Source organism: Heterocephalus glaber, unplaced genomic scaffold, assembly GCF_053883595.1.
Source record: "Heterocephalus glaber isolate CG9 unplaced genomic scaffold, H.glaber_assembly_v1.0 deba00001454, whole genome shotgun sequence".
NCBI classification, from domain to species: domain Eukaryota; kingdom Metazoa; phylum Chordata; class Mammalia; order Rodentia; family Bathyergidae; genus Heterocephalus; species Heterocephalus glaber.
In genome coordinates, this window is record NW_028258303.1 from 17,528,709 (window position 1) to 17,556,028 (window position 27,320).

At 38.7% G+C, this 27,320-nt stretch overlaps 1 protein-coding gene and 1 long non-coding RNA gene across 6 annotated transcripts in view; both read right to left on the bottom strand.

The window, feature by feature from the left end:
- Rasgef1b (RasGEF domain family member 1B) overlaps positions 1 to 27,320 on the bottom strand; it is a 598,312-nt gene that overhangs the window by 124,427 nt on the left and 446,565 nt on the right. For all 5 annotated transcript variants that reach the window (XM_021260972.2, XM_021260973.2, XM_087215906.1 and 2 more), the window contains one exon: positions 27,128 to 27,211. In XM_021260972.2, coding sequence (XP_021116631.1) covers positions 27,128 to 27,211 — 84 coding nt within the window. The remainder of the gene's footprint in view (positions 1 to 27,127; positions 27,212 to 27,320) is intronic.
- LOC147827160 (uncharacterized) lies at positions 481 to 24,922 on the bottom strand. The gene is made up of 3 exons (XR_015452909.1): positions 20,765 to 24,922; positions 15,529 to 15,650; positions 481 to 11,814 (listed from the first exon to the last, which is right to left on the bottom strand). It is a non-coding gene; the product is annotated as an uncharacterized LOC147827160 (long non-coding RNA).

The following is a 27,320-nucleotide window of genomic DNA, read 5'->3' on the forward strand; positions in this document are numbered from 1 at the left end:
GATGGCCGGGCTGAAAGAATGGTAATACTTGGTGAGGAATCAGCACTGAACATATTCCATGGCACACTGAAAAGATGAGTCAGTCTTGGAGGCTTATTTACATGGATCCTCCTTGTCATGTTTCAGATGAAAACTTCTAAAATAAATAAAATGTGTATGGATTTTGAGTTTCCCTTCACCCTTTGCTCATTTTTGACACAGTTGTTAAATATTACAAAGAACGATGAGCAGATCAGTGTGAGTTCTTGGCACTGAGTGAAGTCACAGACCTCCCTTCTGCAAAGGCCAGGGTCCAGGCAGACAGCAGGGAGGGCTGCATAGCATGACCAGGAAACAGCAGTGTCTAGGAGGAACTTCTCCAAAGCCACTTGGCATGAAGACTCCAGGCAACCTCTACCTAAGAATCACTGGAACTACAAAGATACAGACCCTGATTCTTCTAGGATCCAAAAAGCTGCTGAAGACTTCTAATATTTCTGCTTCCACTAGTGGACATAGACAACTCTAAAAAGAGTCCTCTTGCATTTCACAAGATTGCATTACATAGGAAGGGCATGCCATAGAATCTGGGATCACTACAGTTCACTGTTGGTATTGGGCTCTATCTGATTTTCTATAGTTGTACCACTGGTGATGGAGTGTGGAGTTAACTGAGATAGGCTTCTGTTTCAGTGCTAATACACATTAAGACAAACAGTAATTGGTTTTCACGATTGTTTAAAAATAGTTGTTGGACATGATGAAGTATAGTAACCTACAGTCAACTGTGCTTTCTATTTAAGGAAATGGGTATTCAGAAAAGCGGATCTGAATTTTTCTAAGAACACGACTCTCCCCCTGGAATTCTCAGAATACAGAGTTATTAGACAGCCATCCCTAAGCAGCAAGCAATAATGAAGATGTAGCCAGCTTGCTAAGCAGACTGGCTGTTTTCCATCAAGGAATTAATCTGCCTTTTCTTTTGTTGATAAGAATCACATTTCAGCTCCAAAAGTAGCCAGACAGGCTTCTCCCACAGTTGCATCTCCGGAACCTCCGCAGATGGGATTGTGGTGCTTTTAGCAAACTGAATGCAAGGTTGCTGTTCTACTTTTTTTTTTTTAACAACTTAGTGAAATTTATATAAAAAGCATCCAGCTGCAAAGTAGTCAAGAGCAAATAACACTGGAACCTAATTTACCAGTTGTTGCAAGTCTAAGAAGTCCAAAGGACCAGTTGGATACCATTGAAGCCTTTTGCAAAGTTCACCTCCCATTTAACTCTTTTTTTTTAATCTTTGTGCTTAATGCAGACCAACATCTGCTCACACATTAACAGTGGAAAACTCCGGATCAGAGGGCCTCTAATTATCTTAGATTTCTGCAGAACTTAAATTTCACCAGCTCAACTAATAAGCTAAAAAGATATCTTACATGTAAGTATTGAATAAACCTGCTAGATATTCAACAGCAGCACAGAGGAAGATTGTTGTAACAAATACACACTTGTTTGTTTTCTATCACAATTAAAAAGAATGTATAATAAAATCATTTTTCTTAACTGTCATACATGAGAGGATTTCATCTGAAAGTTACTACAGCATCGAAAGTGGTCCATCAAGGTATACACGAACAACCTTCATCTTAGGATTTCAAAGCATCTCACAAAATGGAGAATATTCAATTAAAAAAGAGATCATTTCAGTATCAAGAACATATCATCCTGTACATTATTGGAGTTCTATTCCCCAAAATAACTGAACCCTAAGGAACCATGTCTTTTTCATGTTTGTATCTGGAGCCTGCTACAGTGCTCACCTAGCACATGGCAGATTCCGCATACAAACTTCTCAAGAGATTTCCAAGTAAAAGTTTTAGAGTGCTAGTCCCTCCCCATCCCAGGTATAAGCAAACTTTACTTAATGCATTGGGGCATATAAATATCCTTTATTTGTGTGGTTAATTTTATTTGTTTCTGACTTTAGGGCTTTGACTATAGGTATATTTAACATTTTCATCCCATTGTTTGTTTTTGTTTTTGTTTTTTTGGTACCGGGGATCAAACTCAGGACCTTGCATTGCAAGGCAGACAGCAGAACCACTGAGCTAGTCCCCATCCCATCCCATTGTTTTTGGATGATGTTTCAAGCTATCACTACAGACTATTAAGACCTTCTGAATCTTGAGTCTGTTGTTCATGTGATACAGGGTACATCACATTACCTCATCCTCTCCTAAGTCAACAGTGACATAAATACTAATTAAACAGGAAACAGAGCCCAAGGACTCCCACCTGGATGCTCTCTTGAGCTTCTCTGAGGCCCCAGGCAGGGGGACTTTACACACTGTAAGTACCTTAGAGCCAGGATTATCTCCGTGCATTTTGATACCTAGAACTGAATAAATATCCCAGGTTTTCTTTCCTCCAGGTGAGGCAGGAGGCAATTTCCAACTGTGCAAGAACCTTTTGCTCTTAGGGATGACATTTCATTTCAGCTTGAAGTCCTGCTTTTGAATGAAACCTTAAGAGACTTCTGAATTTTCTTTCCTTTTCTCCCATGGTATAGACTTGATTTTATACCCTCCCACTCTCTACACTACCCTGACCCCAAAAGACTGTTCTCTTCTTAAGAGACCATGTTAATCCACTAAGAGGAAATGCAGTGGAAGGGAAGAAGCCAAAGCCACCCCAGCAAAGAGACTGACACAAGTACAGAGTGAGAGTACATTTCACATCTGGAAATTCCCTCCCTCCCATGCTTCGCTACTGTCAATAGTGAAAAGGCAGCAGAGCTGACAATTTGAAGTGTGTAAGCAAAAAGCCCTTACTGAAGTGTAGCTTGTACCAAAATGATGGTTTAATGAGACTTGGGGATTAGAATTCTGTTTCAAGTCAACTGAGTATTATTTTAATAAACTTCCAAGTCTGAAAGATTTAGAGTACAGTTTGCAGTTAGACCGGGCACTCAAAGATCGGCATCTGGCAGGCTCTGACTTGCAGTCAGAGGCCCTATCTCCTTTGGTTCGGCAAAGCACTGTCACATGTGGCTCTGATTCAGGACGAAGAGACAGGAAACTGATAGTTTGGCCACTCCTTGCTCTGTGACTTTGGACAAGTCACTTAATCTACGTGGGCCTGTTTCAACATTTGTAAATTGAGGTGGTGCTGAATTACATCATCCTGAGGTCTGTTTTAAACACTGCCACTAAAAAAATTGAGGGAGTATTTTGAAGTTTATTACGTTTGTGATTATGAAATAATATGTACTCACTGAAGAAAAATTAGGCAAAATGAAGTAAGTCTTTGTAATATCCCATCCAGGAACAACTGCTGTTGATATCGTAGTTTCGTTTCCTAACTCTATTTTATATACATACTTTATACTTAATACTTTAATATTTATACTTAATATTTTTGTACCAGGCACACTTACCACGTTAGGTTTTTTCAGTTCCCCTGCCTGAGCATACCTTGGGTCAGGGTGACCTCACTTCTCTGGCCACTGGATTCAAGAGCAGGCCTTTCTTAGACTAAGAACACAGGATCGGAGTTCTAGACTGATGCAAAAAAGATGGGCTGGACCAATTTGTTTAGGGATTTAGAATTGGGAGGCTGAGAGATGAAATCAGTTATTAATCTGGCTGAGATAAGAAGATGCAAGATATAACAGAAGCTAAGGAAGGCATTTTGCACTATGTGCAAGGTAAAGTTGTAAGACAGCAAAAACTATGTGTAAGGAAAGGACATTGGTGTGGTAGAGACAGAAATATGGGGCAGGCATGCAGGTAAAAGGCTCAAGAAGGAAACCTAGTATACTGAGAGGAGCCTCGTGTTCTGTAATTTTCCTGATTCAATTTCCAAGAAGTGTGTCATTGACTTTTATTGGGGTGGATTGAAGCCAGGGTTTTCTCACTGAGATAAATCCCTAGCCATTTTGTTTTGTTTTGATTTGTTTTGAGACAGTTTTTAATTTTCAGACAGGGTTTTGCTAAGTTGCTAGGTTGCTTGGCTGGGCTCAAAGTTGTGGTCTTCCTGCCTCAGCCTCCCAGAATGCTGGGCTTATAAGCATGCACCACCTTGCCCAGTTTGTCATTGACTTCTATGTTTTGATTCTCATGAGATGCCTGAAACATACTTAAGGTAAAGGCCCTTTTATCTGAGAGGGTCAATAATATTAGCCACCAAAAGCAAACTGACTCAAACAATTTAAATTTGAGTTGGTCTTTCTTTATTGACTATTACAAAATATTCCCCCAAGTTACTATATATATATATGCTTTAAATGCACAGTTTTTAATGACTAAATAATATTTCATAGTATAAATATACTTTGTAAGAATCATAAATTACAAGGAAGCTGTTTACTGTTAATGTAATTACAATTATTACTTAGATACCAAAAGTCTAAGTCCTGCATTTGTCCAAATAATTCAAAAAAAGATTTAAAGTTCTTTTAAGAATCCTTTTACTTACCAGAAGTAACAACACACACACACACAGACACACACACACACACACACACACACACACACACACCAGCTTAATCAGTAGGATGGAGAAATCCAGCCTGCCTTAAAAAAAAATCCCCGAGTGCTATTTTCCCAACTGTACCCGTTACAAAGGTAGTTATTGAGCACAGTGGGTATTTTCCAGCTTCCCCATGCCATTGTATTCAGAATGAGGCAGACGTAGCCCCACCCTAACCTAGTCTCAGTCACAGAACAAGAAAATCTGGGATAAAGGCCATTGTAAAGTTCAGATGAGCAGGTTAGGAACACAAAAACAACATATGCACCTAAACCATAGAAGAAGGAAGGGGCCCAAGAGATGAAGGAGTAGAGAGGGAGGCTGAAAGGAGGGAAAGGGATAAAAAAAAATTGCAAATTATGTGCACGTACCAACTAATTGCAATGAATGTAACCATTATGTACTACATATATATATTAATAAAAAAATTTAAAAATAATACATTGAAAGAATATAAAACGCCATACTTGTCTTTGATAATAGTAGCAAAAACAGTATCAGCTCATGGATTGGCGCTAACACTTAGGAAAACCTCTACCAAGCTATGAAAAGTCTAGGCCCTCTTCTCCATTTCAAAATATAATATCAAATGCTGATCTTCACAGACTGAAAAATTGGGAGAGAAAGTCTGCTACCTTCCCTATCACAAATTTTATCCACATAGTAACTTGAACCTTCTCCTGTAGCTTTTCTTTCCCAGTATAATAGGACAATTAGTCTTTCTTAGTCTGGCTTCCTTCCAAATCCCTAAACTTGTGTCAGTCCTCTCACAAAATTATACCATTGCATTATCATCAGACAAATATGAGAAAAAGCCCCCCCCCCCCCAGTTGTAATTAAACATAAAGGGCAGCTCTGAGTATGGAGCCATCTTTCTTTGAGTACTTTGCCTTTCTCTTCTCAGGGAATGGATGGAACACACTATGATGTAGCTAAACTAACTCTGAGGTAAGGAACTTTAAGTGTCAATGTTTATTTGCTGTTATTTAGGAATGAGCATGCATCTACTTCACTCAAAAGGTAAATGTGAACAACGCAAGATGAAGTGTGTGAAAGTATGCTATAAAACTCCAAGCTACTTTCATATGGAATGCTTTGCTTTGGCTGGAAGATTAAGTTGGTAACAAGCTCTAGTGAAATGGACTGACTGGAAGATCATTGACATGGGACCAAATCCTACCATCTACTTTACCCTGGGCATGTTCCTTGCCATTCATTCACATTTTGGTTTCCTCAGACAATACAGTATTATTGATGTGTTATGTGTTCTGTGTTAATGAAGCCTTACTAAATTAATGAGAGGATTAAAGACATTTGAAACATATCTATAATAAGTCATTATAAAATGGATGGATGTTCTGCTCTGGTTACAGAGTTAAATAAGAATGTCTCTGAGGTTCCATCATTAGCTATGAGCTGACTAATGCTTTTCAATATTATAAAAGTTTTCCTTGAAAATCTTCCAGTTAAAATACACGACATGAAGTTAACTTTATCTTCTCTCTGTTACCTCATTTCTAGAGAATATATACTTGTATTTAGAAAATCCAAGCGAATGAAAGAATAAACATTGGAATTATTATTATTATTATTTTTTGGTACTGGGAATCAAACTCAGGACCTTTTGCTTGCGAGGCAGGTGGCAGCACCACTGAGCTAAATCGCTGGCCCTACAGTGGAATTAATTTTGCAAAAGTTTATTGTGGTGACCAAATTGAAAATAAATATTAAAAATTCAAATGTTGTTCTATGTATCACATGTTAACAGGGAAGGAATTAACTTTCTAATCCTGATGCTAGAAAAATTGGATAATTTGGAGAAAAACAATCAACCTAGATCTTCACCTCACCCTATATGTCAAAAGTCATTGATTCTACAATTACCTAGTGTTAAATGTAAATACACACACACACACCTGTAGATTTAATCATATAAAGAGAGATATATAGATGTAGATATTATTTAGATGTCAAAAAGTGTCATCATACAACTGATAGGAGAAGATAACTGATTGCCAGCATTGGTCCAAGTGATCTGCTCAGGGGTAGTATTCTCTCAAAACTCCCCGAATTATATGTGTGTCTACAGCTAAATATTGTATTTATTTACAGAAAATATCTTTCCCAAGTAGGAGAGGGAGAGTTGGAGTATAACTTTTAGAAGTCGCTACAACCACCTTTCAGAATATTTATGCAAATTCTCACTCTAAAGTAATATAAAAGAAAACCGACTTTTAGAGTCTCAGTCAATGAATCTTTTATGCCAAATTAGAAGCATTTACATGTAGTTACCTTTATAACATTTTATAAAAGCATTTCAAAGTTAAATAGCCAATAGGGGAAAATATTCATTTAAAAATATGACAGGATTATTTATATTTATTAGATGAGCTCAACTTAATAACCTGGGCTTTCTTACTTCCTCTAAGGTGCATCCTAGCCCAGGAACACATCCAAGCAAAATATGAATCCAACGCCATGACCTTGAAGAGTTCTGCAAATCTTTCATTAAAGATGGTTTTGTTTTGTGTGGAGGGACAAAAAACATGAGGTTTCTCTGCATTTCATTGTTGTAAAATTTACTAAAAATCCTCTCTGCCCATCCTTATCAAAGCCTCTACCATCAGATCAGCTGTCCAGATCTCTTCTAATCTTGCCCTAAACTGTACCCACTCAGGCTTTTTGGGGGGAAGTTGGAGAGAGTCTCATTATGTAGCCTAGGCAGGCCTCCTGCGTCAGCCTTCTGAGTTCAGGGACTACAGGCCTGCACCACCATGCCTGGCTCTACTCTGGTTTTTTTTTTCTTTGGTACCAGGGATCGAACTTGGGTCCTTGTGCTGAAACCACTGAGCTAAATCCCCAGCTCTACTCTGGCTTTTTTCTTGTGTCCCTCTTCACCCTCCTGCCAAGCCTCTCCAACTCCTTCCTATTTTCACAATGTTTCCTCCCCAAACAGACATCTCTATATTTCCATATCTTTTATTTTTTATTATTTCTTTTTATTTTTAACTGACACATAGTACTGACACTACATATTTATAGTGTGACATTTCAATACATGTATGTAAGATTCTTGGGCTATCTGTCACCTCTAATGCATATCATTTCTTTTTGTTGGGAACATCTGAAATTCTCTCTACTGGCTATCTGAAAATATTGAACTAATTGCTGTTAACCACAGTTACTCTCCTGAGCTATAGAGCATTAGAAGTTATTGTTCTTATCCAACCAAACCCCTCCTCCTGTTCACCACGCTCTCTCCATCCCTCCCCCTCCAGCAGGGCTGGTTCTTCCTGAGGCTATGAGAGAAGGATGAGCTCCAGGACTTTCTCCTTGGCTTGTGGGTGGTTCTCCTCTCGCTATGTCTTCCCATCGTCTCCCTCTGCCCCTGTCTCTCTCTCTCTTCACATGGTTTTCTTTTCACAAGGCCATCAGTCATTTTAGCTTTGAAATCCACCTTGCTCTGGTATGGCCTCCTCTTAAGTAATTACATCTGTGATGGCCCTGATTCTAAATAAAGCCACATTTTGAGGTACTGGGGATGAGGAATTCAAAACATGTGAATTTTGAAGAAATACAACTGAGTCCAATTCCTACGCGTATGCAATTGTGAATTTTATATAGTTTAGATGTTCGGGTCTATGATTTTTAAAACATGTGTATGCATATATACTTTTCACCACAAATCAAGACATTGAATGTTTCTGTCTCATTTACATCTTCTAGAAAGCTCCCTGATGCTCATCTCTTGGCTGTCACCCACCCCTGTCCCGAGCAACCTCTGATGGTTACCGCAGATTGCTTTTAGTTTTTCTCCAATTTCAGAAAGTGGGTCCAACAGTATGCACTTGTTGCTGTTTGGCTTTGCTCCCTCAGTGTGATGTTGGTGAGATTAATTGATGACATTAGTTGCATCCATACTTTGTTCCTTTTATTGCTGAGTCATGTTTCATCCTATCAACACATCACAATTTTTTTTTTCTTTTTCTTTTTGGTACCAGGGATCAAACTTGGGACTTTGTGCTTGGGAAGCAAGCGACAGAACCACTGAGCTAAATCCTCAGCCCACAATTTTTATCCATGAATCTGTTGACACACATTTGGATTGTTTCGAGTTTTTGACAATAATGAAGAAAGCTGTTGTGAGCATCACATGTAGGTCTGTGTGGACACACATGCCTTTATCTCTCCTGAGTAAATATTTAGGAGTGGGTTTTCTTCATCATAAGGTGTGTGTGTGTGTGTGTGTGCGCGTGTGCATGAGTGTACCTTTTAAACAGCTATCATACTGTTTCCCCTCTGTTTGTGCATGCCTAGGGTTCTTATTGTTTCATATCTTTCCCAATACTTAACGTTTTGTATCTTTTAAAATTTAGCTGCTCAGAAGATTATGTTTTGCCTTAAATTTACATTTTAGTGATGACTGATCCAGTCAATCAATTCTCTACTGCTTGTGTCAATTTGAATGTCTTATTTTGCAGAGTATCTACTCAAATTATATGCCAGTTTTTAAACTGTTTTGTGCTTGTGCTTTTTTGCATTTTGGCTTGTGAGAGTTGATTATATATCTTTCATTTAAGTCCTTAGTCAGAAATATGTGTTGTGGATACATTCTCCTCATCTATGGCTTCCTTTTTAATTTTCTTGTTGTTATCTTTTGAAGGCCAGGATTTATTTATCTATTTATTTATTTTTGAGATAGGGTCTTACTTTGTTGTTCAGGCTCACCTTGAACTTGCCATGTAACTTAGGCTGGCCTTGAACTCATGGTGATCCTCTTTCCTCAGGCTCCTGAGTGCTGGAATTACATCACACTCGGCAACAGTCTGTTTTCTTTTTTTGAGACAGGGTCTCACTGTATAATCCAGGCTGGTCTTCAACTTACTATATATCCTAGGTTAGCCTTGAGCTCACAGTGTTCCTCCCTCAGCTTCCTACATGCTGGATTAGAAGTAAGCACCACCCTATCTGGCTTTTGGTAAAGTCCACTTTACCAATTTTGCCACATTGTGGTTCATGTTTTTTTGCATCATAGCTAATAAATCTTTGTATAGTTAAGACACAAAGGTATTTCCTCTACGTCTATTTTAAGCACTACAATTTTAGCTGTTATTTTTGGGTAAGTGGCCCTTTTAAAGTTAATATTTGTATGTCTTGTAAGGCTGGGTCCCTATTTTTAATTTGGATTGTCCAGTTGTTCTGACATTGCTTATTGAAGGGTATTTCTTCCCTATTGAGATATCACCCATTGACCATGCATGAATATATATTTATACTCTATTTTGGTTCATTGGGTTTTTTTTTTGGTTCATTGGTTTTTATATCTGTTCTTATGACCAAACCACACTGTGTTAATTCTAGCAGCCTCATAGTAAGTCTTGAAGTCAGTATTGAAAACAAACTCCTTATACCTTGCTCTTTTTAAAAGAAGTATTTTCAGTCCTTTCTTATGTACATCAGTTTAACCTGTATTCTGAAAGAGAAAAGGGGAGAGGTGGAGAGACTATAAACATTTAACAATTAAATACATGGTTCCTTATCTTTTTCTTCTATCCCTGTCACAAGTGTAAAAAATCTATATAAAAATGCTACAGTTCTAATAGAAAAATGTATCAAAATAGGATCATATACTACATAGAACCAAAAATATGAAAAAAAGAATGTAAGGAAAAACTAACACCACTAGTAAACAAATAATAAAAATGAAAACACTTTGACATCATGATTTAACTTACTGAACTAGCAAAGATTAAAATTATAGTATTCAATGTTGATGAGCTATAGTTAGACTGGCATTCTGATAAGTTGTTAGTAGAAATACAGACTGAATAACTTTTCTGAACTGTAATTAGGCAATATATATTGTGGATCTTTGTTTTCAACTTTCATAATTCATTTCTAGGAATAATTATAAGGAAGTAATTATAGAAACACACACACATCCAGGTATTTCATTATTTACTTTAGCATTACTAAAAATGACAAAAGCCAGAAACAACAAAATATCCAGAATTGGTCATTGGTAAAAATAACTTAAGCTATAGTAATACAATTAAATATTAGTGATTAAGATTTTTGAAATCTAAAGGCATTAAAAAATGGTTATGCTATAATGGGAAGGTAAAACATATTGTATAGAAAATTGCCAAGTGCTGAAGAATTTAAGTTATACAATATAAAGAAATTATAAGTAGAAAGAAAATATACCAAAATATTAACTGGTTTTCTTTGTGGAAATTTTTATTTCCTACTTGATTTTTCTCTGAATTTTCCAAATTACCCATAAGGTGGAGGAATGAGGAAGAAGTACTTTCATAATCAGAACAAAAATGTTTTTAAAGCCAGGAAAAAGCATCCAAATTCTACTATAAATACCCAAATGCCATTTCCACTTGTCATTAGTTAAAATTTCAAACTTCTGGATGAAATATTAAAATTAAATCTGTTATTCCTAGGAGGACTTTCTTGAAAACAGAATATAACACCTTGTTTCCAAGTAATTTAATAAAGTTAGATGAGATTAGAGAGACAAGTGAAAATAAAGATTTATAGAACAAGCCAGGTGTGGTGCCATATGCCTGTAATCCCAGCACTTGAGAAGGTGAGGGAGGAGGATTGCCATGAGTTGGAGGCCAGCCTGGGCTATATAGTGAGTCCAAGGTCAGCCTGAACTGCATAGCAAGACCCTGTCTCACAAAAGCAAAAGGAAAAAAAAGATTTATAGAACATAATGAGAGGTGTATGATTTCAGGAAAAGTATTACTTGCTCAAATGATCAAGAAGACAATGAATTATTAAAAGCTATTAAAGATGAATTGACATCTTCCTACTTTTCTGAGAAAATAGTTTTTTTTTCAAAACGCTTTCTCACATATTATCTCCACAACTCTCCAAAAATAATCACATCTTCCTTTCATATTTCGGGGTCATGTTTGCCAATTATCTTTTTAAAAAACTACATGACCATGGACAAATCATGTTGAATATCTGATGTGAACAAGAGGATCTGATATGGCCCAGATGTGCCTGCTTCACATACAAGCTTGCCCACAGCAGTACAGAATGCAAAATTAGCTTGGTTGATTTTTTAAGATCATAGCTTAACCAAATGATCTACTCCTTTCTTCCAGCCTTCCGTCTTCACCTGGGGGAACTAGGTAGGAAGATAAAAATAATTGGGAATAAATCCATCTTGGCTGTTAGAAAACCACCAGTGCCCATTTTTGGAAGTTCATGACCAGTATCTTCTTTATCTATCATATTCATGGAATTTTCCTGGTGAATAAAAATATCTCATATATAAAAGACCTAAAAAAGAAAAAGAAAAAGAAAAATACTTTTCAGGGGATTCTAAGCTTTCCTAGGATATTTCAATTTTAGAGTAGTTCCTGAACTGAACACTTCCCCAACCACCAGGGATGCCTTTTGGACTTATTGTCAATAGCCAGACAAGATTGAAGAGCTTGTCTTGGGAAATAATTTCTACCATTATCAAGCCCAAGCCTACACTTAGCTTGACTCCATTCTAAGCCACTTATGTCCTGTTCCATCACTCAAGGTGATTTCAAGTGACACAAGGTATCCAGCTGATCACACTTGTTGGAGTTTACTTTTTTTTCTCATAAAAACAATGTATTTACTAAAACAGGCATAAAATCCCCATGTACAGCTTAAGAAGTAGCTGCAAAGGAACATCCATATGACTATCGACCAAATTAAGAACACTGTCAACACCCTGGGAACACCCAGAGAAGCCCTTCCTTGTCACAACCCACTTCCTGGGTTCAATGGACACACTCCCTCTTCAGCTCTTGCAAGAGTACTTGGACAGGATTTCATCAGCCTGGAGAGGTGTTAGAAAGATTTTCCAAAAATAACCCTTACTGTACAGCACATGACACTGTGTTGGCATTTAAGAAAAGACTATTTTAAAAAATGTCTCTATTGAACATGAAAAATAATTATTTTTCAGAACATAAAAAGTATATTTGTCATAGAAGCTATCTTGATTTAGCAGCTGCAAAATAATTCAACTTGCTTTTTTATGATAATTTATAAAAGGATATTTTAAGCAACTTACATTTCACCCTTTGAATTCTATATTTATATCTTTTAGCTATTGGGTTTTTAGCATTTTTCCTATCAACTTTCATAGGTATATGCATATGATTGTATGTGTGTAACACTGAATGCTAATTCTTTGCCATATTTGTAACTAATATTTTTTCAGCCTATTGTTTAAGGAGGCATAGAAATTCTTAATATAATATAATATATTCACCTTTTCCTTTGGATATTTTCCAAATATTTTCAATTAATTTGAATGAGCATTTACAAATAACACAAAAGTAAACAGAATATTGTAGTAAACCCAAATGTACTTACTATCTAGCGCAATAATTACCAATACTCTGCAACTCTTTTTTTTTCTAATTAAGAATCAATTCCAAGGGCACTCTATCACTAAGCCACATCCCCAGTCCCATTCTGTAATTCTTGTTCACTGATTCTCCTTTCCCCATGGTTCTTTTGCTGAAGTATTTTAAAGTAAATCTCACACATAATTTCATGTCACATATAAGATTTTTAAAAGATAATCAACATACATCAACATTAACAATAATTCCTTCATAGTTAATATCCAGTCAGGCTCAATATTCCCTGATTTTTTAAAAAAATGTCATTTTGGAATTGTGTTTTTGCATCAAATGAGAATTTTAAATGAGACTCACCTGCTGAATTTAGTTGATGTCATTTTAGTTCCTCCATTCTTTTCTATTCTTGGCCATTTATTTGTTGAAAAAATTGGGTCTTTCATCCTCAAGAATATCCCACTTCCAACACTTGGATAATCATATTCTTGAGACATTATTTACTATACTTTTTGTTGCCTAATTTTTCTATCAAGTCATAGTTAGATCTGATTTGACAAGCTTTTGATAATTTGTTTAGGCAAGATACTTCATTGTGGTGATAGCAACTTACTACATCCTGCATGAAACATAATATCTGAGTGTCCCTATTTTAATGATGTTAAAACTAGTAGTTTCAAGTGTTGTCAGCCTGATCTATTCTTTACAAAATTCCCAGTAAGTTAATAGTTTTCACAGTTATTGGTAATCATTGGTTAGATCCATCAGTACATTAGTGCCCTAATACTTTTAAGCTAACAAAGTCTTCTTCTATTACAATATCAGATCATCAAATTATCACCTGTATATTCCTAACATTTTATTTGTTTATTATTTACTGACATTTAAAATTAGATCAATGTGGAATTCATTCCAGGGAAGGACCTCCATCACCCCATACAGCTGGTGATGGAATTTGCACTGCTACAGCCCTTTGCTAAGGGGATCTCAAACTGTTTTGTAAACATTCAGCAATTTTCCCAGCTCCCTCAGTGTCTTGGTATTGGAACACTGATTAGAGATTTCCTTATTATACAGACTGTCAACAAGCAGGATTCAATCTGTTATGTCTTCTTGCAGCAAGAAGCATTTGCATGCCAGAAGAGAAAAGTCAGAATTTCGTGATTACTCAGAATTTTGTTCAATCACTAAGTTTTAAAACTTGAAAATGTCAGCTTTTTATTTTTGCAAACCATCATTTTTCCATGGAGGGAAATAACATTGAAAACATTGATATGACTCAGATTTAAGCAGAAGTGGCTGCATTTCCATTTTCTCTTCTTCAGAAAAAAGAACATATTCATTTCTTTCCAAATACTGGCACCTGGTACCTGCTCTTTAAATTAGCAGGGTAGTTACTGAGGCCAATTTTTATCTACTTTAGGAAAAAGAGGTATCAGATATCTGGTTTTAATAAGTTAGAATTTTAAAATGAACAAACAAAAACTGTAAGGCTTATTGTGAATGGTTTCCCAGTCTCCAAAAATGTCCCATTCAAATGGATGCTTGGTTGGTCTTACAAAAAATGTGGTCACATCATCTATTTGCTCAAGAACCGTCTCTAGCTCGTCACTGTTTACAAAATCAAGGTCAAATTCTAGTTCTGTCACACAGATCCGGACCACCTAGCAACTCTTTCTCCTCCCACTCACCCTCCAGTGCTCACTCCGCTCTTCTCTGGTCCTGTGTGCTGCGATGATAAGGAAATACTGTAGAACAGGGCAGGCCTGTGTCTGTTGCCAAGACCACCCCCCTTCATGTTTTTGCCATAAGATGTTCTGTTCAAGCAATGTGAGCTGCAGATGTTCCTACCAAATGTTTCAGGAGTGTTTTGTTAACTCCGCCCTCCCGTTTCTGTAAGAATGCTCACCTGGTGGGCCCGCCCCTCTCCCTCATAGATCTCTACATAAGGCTGCTTCCATTTCTGCATAGGGCTCAGATTTTGGAGTATGAACTCCTCTGAGCCTTAATAAAGGTTTCCTCCATCTCTCCAAGTGCCGCCCTCGGTTTCTTCATCTCCAGAGACCTTTGGTAGCTGTAACACTTGGTTGTAATGCTGAGTTGTTGCACTTTGCTATAACAATGACACATGGTCAACCCTGACTTCAACAGCTCTTTCATTCTTTGCACCCAATCTAGATGTTAGCCTTAACTTTTTCAAATCCAAAATTCAATCTCATCTACAAACATTTTCTCATTGATGGTCCCTGCAAATCTTTCTATTATTTAAGTTATGTCTCTTTAAAAACAAAATGGTGTAGTTCAGCAAGCATATTTTCTTTTATTGTTCACAGTGTGTTTATTATGGTTATCTTAGTAATCTGTAATAGCAAACATGGTATGCTATTAAAAAAACCCTTATTTTTAGACTTTGTCCAATAGAAATTCCTGTGAAATTTTTAAAGGATAATTTTGAGGGGGCATTTATCAAATCCACAGGTGACATGATCCTAAGAGTGTGGTAGATTTTTAAAATGTCCACACTTTTCATGTCTTACTATACGTAGAGACTTTAAAGTGACTTTGAACCTTTTAAGTGATTTTATCTCCTTCCATCAAGAGATAAAGCATATTTTTCCAGCCTTGAAGTTTGCTGGGCTTTGGAACTTACTTTGGCTGATAGAAGGTGGAACAAGTGACAGTGTGCCTGGCCTGAGCTTAAGATCCATGGAGTTTTTCTGGATTTCATTTGCTGTCAGGAGATGGGTCCTGGGATATACTCAGACTGACTCCCTGGAAGATGAGAGACCATAAAGAGATTAGCCATCTCATTTGAGATCCTTCTAAACCAACTGGCTTCCACTGGACTGGCAGGTGATCACAGATGCATGAGTGAACCCCCTGAGTCCAAAAGAATCTCAGAACTGTCCCAACCTAACTTCTGACACAGAGTATTAGAGGAAAAATTGTTATTTTAATCTACTAAGTTTGGGTTGACTTGATATAAAGACAACTCTTAATGGACACTAAAGGAATACCAAAAACACGGTAGATTGCAAAAATTTAATCTAACATATTTCAGCATTCTTAAATAACAAACCATGCCATTAGGATAAAATCTAACTATGGTAAGTGTAAAGTTCTAAATTCAAATTCAAAACACTAACTGTGTGGATATAGGGTAGCAGAGATGTAGCTTCTCAATGTGTATATGAAACACGTAGTAGCTTCAGTTAACCACATGGCTCAACCTTGTGTCTCCACACTTTCAATAAAGTTGATTTTACATCAATTATAACTTTATTATTTGATAATTACATAAGAGCCTAAAAGAGAGCTTTCTCAGATGACAGTTACCACAGTTCTGATGGGACTAGGAACTATCCTCACAAGGACATAGGCCATGTCCTTAGGAATCCAGTGGAGAGGTTAAAGGAGTAGAGTAGATAAGATGTGAAACTAGATGTGAAAAAGGCACCAGACATGTTTCATGTCACCTCCCCTCAAATTAAGACCCATAACTTCAGATCAACAATGGGAAGAGAAGCTGCATATGTATTCTGTTATAAGAATACAGACCACAAACTCAAAGTCAGGCCCTCTACATTCCAGCTGTGCAATGCTGAGCAAATTGCCCAACTTGCTAAGCCTCAGTTTCCTCATCTGTAAAATGAAATAATCACAGCAGCATTTTATGAGATTGTGATGAAGATTAACTAGGACTTTTGAAGATAAAATGCTCAGTTCAGTGCCTGGCACATAGTAAGTACTCAATAATTATTATTTATTATCTATAAATATGAAATGAGTTGCCTTGGGAGGCAGAAAGCTCTCTCTCACTGCAAGTATTCACAGGAGCATTGGCAGATGTTTGTAGGGCAGAGTTAAGCATCACATGGGAAGTCAGAGTAGGGATATTTAAATTACCTTCCAACACAGAATAAGTCTTCAGCCCTTAAGACTTGAGTAACTTCTTTGTGTTTTCAAAACATGCAGCACTATTGACCAAATGATATTTGTCTAAAAACATTTGCGAAAACATTTATTTTATTTTATTATTTTTTGACACAGAGTCTCTCTATGTAGCCCAGGCTGGCTCAAACTCTTGGCAGTACTCCAGCCTCAGCCTCCCAAGTGCTGGGATTACAGGCCTGTGCCACCATTCCCACACTTTTATTATATAATTACATAATATATATTTTCCCTCCAGTGAGAGGTGTGGCATGCTGAAATAAAAGTGAGCGAGGGTTTGGATATTTTGTACCATTTATCTTCTAAAAGATGTATACTATTAATGTTTGTTTTTATAAATATGAGTGTTGACTAAATATGAGTGTTGCAGATTTTGGTGCTATAAATTCTTATTGGTGCAGTGTTTAAATTTATATGTGCGAATGTACCACTTTAAAATAGATCAGCTCTACCCAAGGTATAAGAAGCCTAACTTTGTTTTGTGACTGATCTCATATCCAAAGTCCAAGCTGAAGTCAGTAACCATTTTTCTTTCTCTTTATACCTATGGCACCTGGCTATGCTGGCCATAATTAGCCCTGCCTTGTGAAGGCACAGCAGGCAGTTCTAACTCCACTGCAATTCCACTTAATAAGACAGATCTAGCAGAATCACCTAAACTGGGTAATATGCCTATCTTCTTCAATTATCTTGTTATCAGTTAATAGAGAGGAATTCACATCAGCCAAGGCACCTTGTCTTTGTGGTTTCTCACTGATAAATATCTTTTTTTTCCACAATGAGTTCCAGCATAATAATAGGCATTAATCATCTGCGAGGAAAAGCATTTTCCCCCCTAATGAAAGCTGATAGTATGATCTCTGGTTTAGAGAATCCTGCAACACATAAGTGAGCAGAAGGGATCTGAATAGTAGGTTAGAATGAGCACTGGGCTCTGGGTACAGGGCGAAATGAACAGACAAGTATTCAGAGACACAGACTGGATTTCTGGGCCCCTCAGTGCCACATATGTGCCTCAAATTGTGCCATGTGCACAACACAAAGATAAGAAACATGCTCCATGACTCAGAGGAAACTTGGTTTCTCCTACATTTTTGGAGCAAAGCTGGAATAGAAAATTCAAAGTATAATTTCAACTCAGAATAGAGATTGTAATAGGGGAGGAAAAGAAGTGAGGTGAATTATAGAATAGATTTTGAGAAAGCAGGAGGAATCAGGCAGGCACGAGTGAAAGCAGCAGCATGAACAATAGCAGAGAGCTGCAGAGGAAAGTGGTAAAGGAGCCGCACAGATGGCTAAATTAGACACCGAGGCCCCAGCTACCCTGCAGAGAGATGCAGACCAGTGCAGCAGCCAGTGGGAAGCCATCCCACCTCTCAGTCATGTAGACTGCTCATCTTTGCTATTTGTATGCTTTATGCAGATGAGAGATGGCCAGAACCATCACAATGGGGAAGGAGAGTGGGATGTTACAGATGTAGAACCCATCTGAACTTGATGACTGACTAGATGAGAGAGGGGGAGGAATTCTGGATAATGTCCATGTATCTGGCTTGATTTGCTAAGGAGAACGTGTGACCATGAGCTGAGGAGGACCAGGACATTCATACAGCAGGGAAGCAAAAGGAAAAGAGAACTAGCTTCATTTTGAGCATGATAAGTGGATGAACCAATGGAATAAGAAATTTGCTCAAAGAAGGAGAGTGAGCTTTTAGAAGAGTGCACAAGGGATGGAACATTGAAAAAGTTGGAATTGCAGGTACTGCCAAGGAAGGCTAGATGGGAATTACCACAGCTTGCACTCATAAAAGCCAAGGGAAGAACAGCCATAGGGAAGAGGTCAAGTGACTCAAACGCTGTGGAGACCACACTGAAGGGGAATTGGAATGTGCTTTTTGGTTCTGGCAGCTATTCCCTACAAATCTTGGAAAGATGGCTTTCAGTGATGCAATGAAACAACTTCCAGGCCACAAAGCATGAGTACAACTTTCTCTCTTTTTTTCTATTCTGTTTTAATCTCAACATAATGACTCTTATCAATGATTCCCTTTGAAAACCCTTAGTGCAAAAAAATGGAGCTTCTGACTTTTGCAAATAAATAGAGCATTTTAGGAGTTATCATTCCACAAGCAATTGTCTTTTAAGGTGAAGTTGAATGTTTTACTGAGGAATTTGTTACCGAGATTTGGGAAGGTACTTAACCAAAACCAGCCTGAACCTAGGTACTCAGAAAGCATGGGTCTCAGGTTCAACAATGTGAGAATTTCTCTTCTCTCCATTTTCTATGACTTTATGTCCTTAACAAACAGCAACTATGAGGCAAGAATTGTGCTTGGTGCTTTGGGGACATGGATAATAAATAAGGCCCAATCCTGCCACACCTCGGCCCTAGTCAAGGAGATGAGAAACCAGTGAAATAGACAGACATGCAATCAACCAGCCTTAAAATAAGGTGGGTTGAAATAAATGTTCATAATGGTACAAACAAAGTTCTATGGGGGCCAAATGTAATTTCCCACCTCTAGTGAAATGCAGGAAATGACCTTTAAAAACACAGACACAATTGGGGAGTTCATCAGACCACTAATTACCTCCCTACTCTCCAGGCCATAAACTTTTATGTGATCTGCTCGCTGTTCACCTCATTCATACCCATTTATTTTAACAGGCATCCAAAGGGCGCACATGCAAAAAGTTAACAGGCATCAGTGGCAAGCAGAGATTTCAGCTCCATTCCCGGCTTTATGGATTCTTTCCTTAAACTGAACTTTAATGACATTTAATAATGCTACTTTGACTTTTTCCATTGAGAGTGTTAATGTTCTTAAAATTAAATGCATAGCCTCATGTATTTGCTGCAACTAAGCCTCCTCTACCAGAGTAGACAAACTGGGACACTTAAATATATAGATGGCTTCTGAAGAATTCTTCTTAGTATTTGGATCTGAGTAACCTCATGGTGACTTTTTCTGTGCTGCTTGCACCCCCTTTAAAGCTCTTTGTAAAGCCACTGCCTTGGCCAACACTGCACGTTCACACAGTATTTCCCATTTGTGCAGAGCTATTTATAACCAGGGCCCTTTGGAAAATGAAAATCTAAGGTGGTTAACTGTAGCTGATGTGACCCATAACATAAGCAAGGTCATGCTTTCTTGGCATCCTTCTGTGTCTCTCAGAAAACTTTGACTATATTTCGACTAGAAACAGGAAAGAGGTTGTCTAAATAAAAAAAAAAATCTCTGCTGCAGGTGGGTAAGGCGTAGGTTCTAGTGTCAGCATGCTTGGGTCTGGATGCCAGGGCTACCATTTACTAGCGCTGTGACCTCAGATCAGTTGTTTATCCTCTAGGCTTCCTCTGTAAAATGATTAAGTGAGACACTGCCCATAAAAACTTATGTTAGTGTTTGGCACAGAGTCTGCAAACAATGGTAGCTTTTATAATTATCATTGCTGTTATCATGTGTACCAAATCGCCCCAATTACTGTTTATAGCTCACGGTAGGCACTCAATGTCTCTTTCTTAGCAGATGCTTGGCTAGCTTTTTCCTCAGAATGCAGTACTTCTTCAAAGTGCTTCCTTTCACTTTGTCAAAGGTAGCCAGAGTAATGAAAAAGTAACAGAGCTGTATTAATTCTACTGATAGCTATGTATTCTCAGAACTTATTTTTTTCCGATCTATATGGAAACAGAGTATATGTATTCTATGGTAGCTATTGGTTATATTTTCCCCTACTGCCAGGTTATACAAACTTAAGTTTCCTTTTTTCTCAATAATATATCAGACAGTCTACTCAACATTTTCCTACTAAAAGTTCCACTTGATATTTTTCAGGTATGAACTGAGAAAGAAATCAAGGTAGTGTTAATGGAAAGTGCAGTACACTGAGACAAGGAAAGAATAAACAATATCTGTAAAACAAATATGACTTTTTACCTTTGATAATGGCACAGTCCACCATAGTAAGGATCTGGAGATTGAGTGTGTGTGTGTTTTTACATTTACTTCAAATATGTAATATTACATTGTACTTCAGCCATTATAAACTGTAAAGGAAGAGCAGAGGAAGAAGAAAGGTTTTTGTTTCTTACGTTTACTATTTTCCATTTTCATAGTTTGTAGGCACCTACCTGTGTTATCTGTTGAGAAATTTCATAAACCCAATGAACAAATACATTCTGCAGATTTAATTGTTAATATTTTATTTATTTGCTGTGGCTTTTGTGAGCTAGGGCTGGACATTTTTATGTTTATAAGAGAACATAAATTGTAGTGCCACTGGTTTAAGTGCATACGTTAAATTTTATTACAGCTCCTTTGTGCTTCTCAAGCCTGTTTATGAGTCATCTTGCCTGTTTGGGATATTGGGGTGGACAGCCTTCTTGCCTGTGTTCATTAAGGTTAAGCTTTGCATGCAGCTGAACTCCTGAGGGTGGGACTCATGTAGTCAACTTCAGCATCTAAACTTAATCCTTAAATTTTAAGGATATACATTCCTACTTTTGGTTATTTAATACTTTCAGGACAGTGCTAATGATATTGATTTTTTAAAATTCTTTGTCTTCAGTTGAAGAGAGGAGGCCACAGACATGGAATCATTCTAAAGGAGGACAAGAGGAAAATACCTGACTGAACAACAAACTAAACTTCAGTAAATTCAGCACCAAATGTACTGAATGATGGCACATACAGTAACCATCGACACACTGGCCTTACAAACCTATTGTTTGCACAACATGGTGCCAAACAATTTGAGGAAAGGCTGACTGGGAACAAAATGACATGGATCACATGTGTGTGGTAGTGGTAAGAGATCACCTTTTTTTTTTTGGTACCGGGGATTGAACTTGGGACCTTGCCCTTGTGAGGCAGGCGGTGGAACCACTGAGCTAAATCCCCAGCCCAAGATCACCTTTTTTAAAGAGTTGATTTATTACACCAAGGAAAGAAGTCTTTTTCATGTTAACCAAAAGGAGAGCACCTCACAAATGAGAAATGAAGGGACAATATGCTGCTTGTCCTGTAAAATTTGGGTGAGAGAGTTAAAGCAAAAGCTGAGCCTGGGATGTTCATCCGAGGGAACTGGACTTGCTTCAGAGGGTGAAACAACAGAAGGCTGTGCCAAGGGCAGATGTGCAGACATCTGTGCAAGCTTCTACACCAAGGACAGCTCCCACAAACAATAAGTATCCATCGAATCATTATTTGGCAAACAATGGGCTCCATCTCAGTCTCGCATTCCTGCATTTCGGTAGAAATGTGTTTGCTTGGTCCTAAGAAGGATTTCTCTGGATCTTGATATTCAAGTTTGCAGAGTCCCACTCCTCACCTTGCTCTCAGAGGCAGAGGCTCACTTCTCTGTCTCTCCTTTCTCATCCAGGCTGAATTTGGAAAACAGGTGTTAGCAACTGAGCATCTTCCTTCCTCTAAGTGATATTTATTGTCCCAGCTCTGCTTTCCCTTCCTGGGTTCTAAGTGACTCCCCATAGGACAAGCAGCTCCTCTCTGCCCTGCTCTGTGTATCTGGCACTGGGCTCTCACCACAGCTGCAGGAGCAATGGCCAGAAGAGTTGTGGCATCAACAAGATGATAAGTGATTCTGTCTGAAGCAAGAGTAGAGCACGAGCAGCAAGGTTTACAGAGTAGAAAGAAACCCTGACTCACCCATGTGATTTCTCTTGGTCCAGCCTGGCAGTTCCAGATTCAGCTACTGCATCTGTACTCCAGGCAGCAAGAGGGGCAGAACTGTCCCATGAAGGGCATGACCCATAATCTGAGCACACCGCTTTCACAGACATCCCATCTCCCATAACCTAGTCATGTAGCCACGTAGACATGCAAGGTATCTGGAGGTGCAAGGGAGGCTGAAAAACATACTCTTAGGCTAGGTAGACACAAACCCAGCCGAAACATCCATACTTGTAGTAGTAGAAGAAAGCAGACTTCTTAATTTGGAGATTTCCTTTATCTTATAACAAAAAGCCCAGAAAAAAAAAAACCAAAACTTGGTTTAATGCATTTTGCCTCAGTGACGAGAAGCTGAATGTATATAGAGATCTAACCAAATTAGGAGTACTCACATAGCAAAAACTAAGATTCTGTTTACCCTCAACTATAGTAATTCTAATGGACTGCTTTCCTAAGAATTTTTATTTTCTAATTATTCCACTCATGACTTGTAGTTTTTTTTTAGAAGCAGCAGTAGGCCACAGACCAGTTTTAGGGTTGGCTTCTCCATCTTCTCAGGTCACTGAGAGCCCTAATTCATAAATATTAAGTCAGAGACACTTACAGAGCTGGTGTTATTCACCACGACAGAGATTTGGAACATGCTCTGACCTAAAGGGCCACCCTATTTTTTTTTTGGCACTGGGGATCGGACTTGGGACCTTGCACTTGCGCAGCAGGCAGTGAAACCACTGAGGTAAATCCTTGGCCCAACATAACAGCCCTCATGATCTGACCCCTCCCTGTACCTGTCATACAGCCAGTCTTGTTTCTTTCTTTTTCTTTTCTTTTTTTTTTTTTTTGGTACCGGGACCGGGATCGAACTCGGGTCCTTGAGCTTGCACAGCAGGAGGCAAAACCACTGAGCTAAATCCCCGGCCTAAAGGGCCACTCTTGAAATGTCCCCCATTTGCTAAGCTAAATGTTCTTTAGTAATAAAAATTATAAGCTAGTTTAAAGAAAAAACCCTAAAGGTTAATCTATTACAAGGACACCTCTATTTTTTTCTTCCACAGATACCTCCAAATTTTGAAATACAGCAGCTCTCTATTTTGTTGATTCTGTGTTCACCAGTTCCTCTCTTCCTATCTGTTGTTTATCCAGATACTTCCACCTGGCTTCTTCAGTTTCCCCTTCAACCACCCAGAAATACAAAGGGCCTAGGGGGGCATATTTACTTTCTTAGCCACCCTTCCATTTAATAACATTGCTATCCTTCAAAGCAGCTTATCTTGCTATTTCTTTCTGGTCAAATCCAGTAAGACATTCAAGGTACATTTCTTTGCATGGAAGACATGTCTACCTGTCATCTAAATTCTTTGGAGAAAGGCAGGTTGGCACAGTCCAGGTCATGGGCAGGCCCTAATCTGTCTGTGTGTCAGGAGGGCTCTGTAGTTTGCTGAGATCACAGCCCTTTACTGGGTTGTTTGACTTCCATGATCTGCACGATGCTTTGCCAGTAGCACCAATGAGAGTTTTCTGGGGCAACTCTGTGGCTGACTTTTATACTGTGCTCTACTGCTATATATCTCCCTCAGTCTCTGCTTTTGTCTCCATCATCATTGTCTAATACCCTTTCAATAGCCTCCTTAATTTATTGAAATCCTAAAATCCTTTTTGCATTCACTGATAGCCTATGCCGCCTCTTGGGAATAACATGTTTGCCATTAAATATGTTAAAGTACTCTCTCTTAATTCATCCTCCAGAAAATGTCTCCTATGAATGACAAAGAAATATCTTCTCATTTTAACATTGTGAGATTTGGTGGGATAAGTTCAGCTCAAGCTTTCACAACAATATTTAGCAGCTGCATAGGAAAGGAAGACAAAATTGCCAAGCTATCCCCAGGAAGTCCCAAGACACATATTTTTACCATTTGCATTCTTATTTACATAAATTTGTGTGTTCCATTCAAAAGGCACTGACTCCAATTATGTAAAATAAAACACTCAACTTCCTCTTTATCTGAGGGTGGATAATCACATATTGTAGGCTTGCCTGCCTTTTGCCTGAGGTGATTTCTCTGGTTTTTCTCTCTGTGCTATAAGATTTTCTCTCCTTTATTTCTTCCCTCAATCACAACCATTAAAGAAAAAAGAAATATGACTCTTTGTCTTATTAGAGTTGATGCACAAATATTCTTTTTCCTATTATGAGCTAACATTGGAATGCTACCAGGGTTTTTACATGACCCTCCTTTTCTTTTGGCAAGGAAACACTGGTTGGCTGACTCAGCTTGGGGAACCACAGTTTGGGTGGTAGAAATCCCATCTGGGTCTCACTTTTAGCCTTAGACCTACAAGAAAGCTTCTTGGTAGTGAGGAAGACAGTTTGGATTCTGAGCAGATTAATTATAGGTGTTAATTACCCACCTTAAACACTGACTTCCATGGCCCCTTCTAATTGAAGGTTGACTCTGCTTCTATCTTCCATGTTATTTTCCCCTCCAGGTGGATGGATATCAGAGTGATTGCAAAATGAATTCATTAGAGTAATTTACACCAAGTGTAGTAAGCCCAGAAGCCAGAGCTATGAGAAAAGAAAGCAAGAGTGTCCTTTGGGAACGATCTCACTCAGCCCAAGACAGCCTGGTGACACTACACAGAAGGCCCACCTGCTAATGGCCCAAGGGAAAAGGACCACACAGAGGACCACACAGGAGACTAGCATCACTGAGCCAGGACTGTCACACTGCACCGATTCACTTCCACGCTCTATCTCAGTTTCCAAACACTGACTCCATAACGTTTTTAAGCTGTGGTCCCTGTTCCTCCTCAGGTTTAGGAAACCACTGAGTTAACTCAGGACCATCTTTCTACTGGATTTAAATGCAATTTAGCAAGAAAGGCCCCTCAGAGTTTCATGGACCTCTGGCCTCAGTCTCTGCAATCACTTCTCTCTCTCTCCATTTCTTTCTCTCTCCAAAGTGGTGGTCTATTTAGAGCCTACATTAACAAAGTCAAAATAATGTGGGACAGGAGGGGACCTCAGTGGGATTAAGAAGCGAGTGTTGGAACAGTTGCCAACACAACCAGGGAGTGTTTTGTTTGTTGGTTGGTTGTTTTCATCTTTGGGCCAAGTGATACTTCTACTTTGAGCTGAAGTCAGCAGACGGGAAGGGCAGACCCTCGCTGCACACAGAGTACAGAAACCAGGTCTGCAGAAGCTTGGGCGGCAACTCCTGCTAGTCGTGCAGATTGTTGGCCAGTGGATGCTGGCAGCAAAGGCTCTAGGGAGGCTTCTTGTCACCCTGGATTTCACACCCTGTGGACAGCTGCCTGGGCAGGACTTGCAGCCCAGAAAAAATTACCAGGAATTAACCACCAAAAGAGATTCATTTCCTTTTAAAAACTCCAAAGAAATAAAAAAATTCCCCAGGTTCTGCCTACACATATCTTTGAATTCAAGAGAAAAGCCCTATTTAAAGAACTTGTATTCATTTGCTTTCGGCTTCTCCAGTGACTTTCTCATCCTAAATGGCAGACTGTGTGTGGTCTTCTGATAGCCGAGGATAGGAAGGCCACGGGGCCCCAAGAACCCTGGAGTCCTTCTGTCAAGGTATGCCTGGAAAGTGTCCTTGAGCTGCTCTGCAGACTTCTGCTTTTCTTTTTGAAACACAGCACCTCCTTCTTCCATTTCTTGAGTTAAGCAAATTGGAAATGTGGTTTCTCTGCACTTACCATTCAGTTTTTCATTTACTTATTTATTCAATTCATTTATGTAATGCATTGAATGCTTAGACACATAGTGAATGAAATAGGTTAAAAAAAAAAGCAGGGGCCCGGGGATTTACCTCAGTGGTTCCGCCATGCCACCTGCCTCGCAAGTGCAAGGACCTGAGTTCAATCCTCGGTACCAAAAAAAAAAAAAGCAGGTAAATAGGTTAAAAAAAATACACACCCTAACCGTAACCCTAAAATAGGTTTAAAAAAAGTTCTTGCTTGAGTTTAAATTATTTAATCCTTGTGATGGATCCCAGAGGCAGGTCTATTATGATGTCCTTTCCATGGGGAATTTTCTCAAGGTCATACAGCTAGTAGAGGACAGAGCTAGGATTTGAACCCCGGAAGGCAGGTCCAGAGGGTCCATACCCTTCCTGTGAGACTCCACACTCCCTGGTGGCTGTGATTTCCCATCCAGTCCAGCAGCAGGTCAGGCATACATCTGGACTTCCCAGAGGTAAAGTCTATAACCCTCAAGATGGCTTAGTTTTAAAACAATGTGTTGTGTCTGACTTTCACACAAAGATGCCAATCACTGAGCTCACCCTCTTTTTTTCTAACAAGTTCTGACAGGCAGGGGGAAGGTCATCCGGATTGTGCTGAGAGACCCTCAGACTTCAGGAGGGTAGGAAGGACAACACTGAGATGGAATCGGAGGCAGGTGCTGATCCACACTTCTCCGGCCTGGGGCGAGTCTCACCAATGTCAACCATAGTTCAAACCTGGGATTTTATCTGCCACTTTTACGAGATCAGTTTGATTATTTTACCCAGATAGCTCAAGACAAACAGAAATAACAGCCAATCGACTCAAATCACAGTGTTCAAAGAGAAATGACCGGATCCTTACTTTGCCTATTGGCTTGTCAATCAGAGGGCTTGGAAAGCAAACTGGAGTGATGGCGCTGTACGCAGAATTTTTCCATGGCTGGTCCTGCAGGAAAGAAAATGGAGAGAGATGTCAGGGGCTCTGCTGCCTTTTCTGCTGCAGGCAGCCAACTCCCTGCTACTCACACCAGTGCCTCAAGTGGTGCGACTAAGGG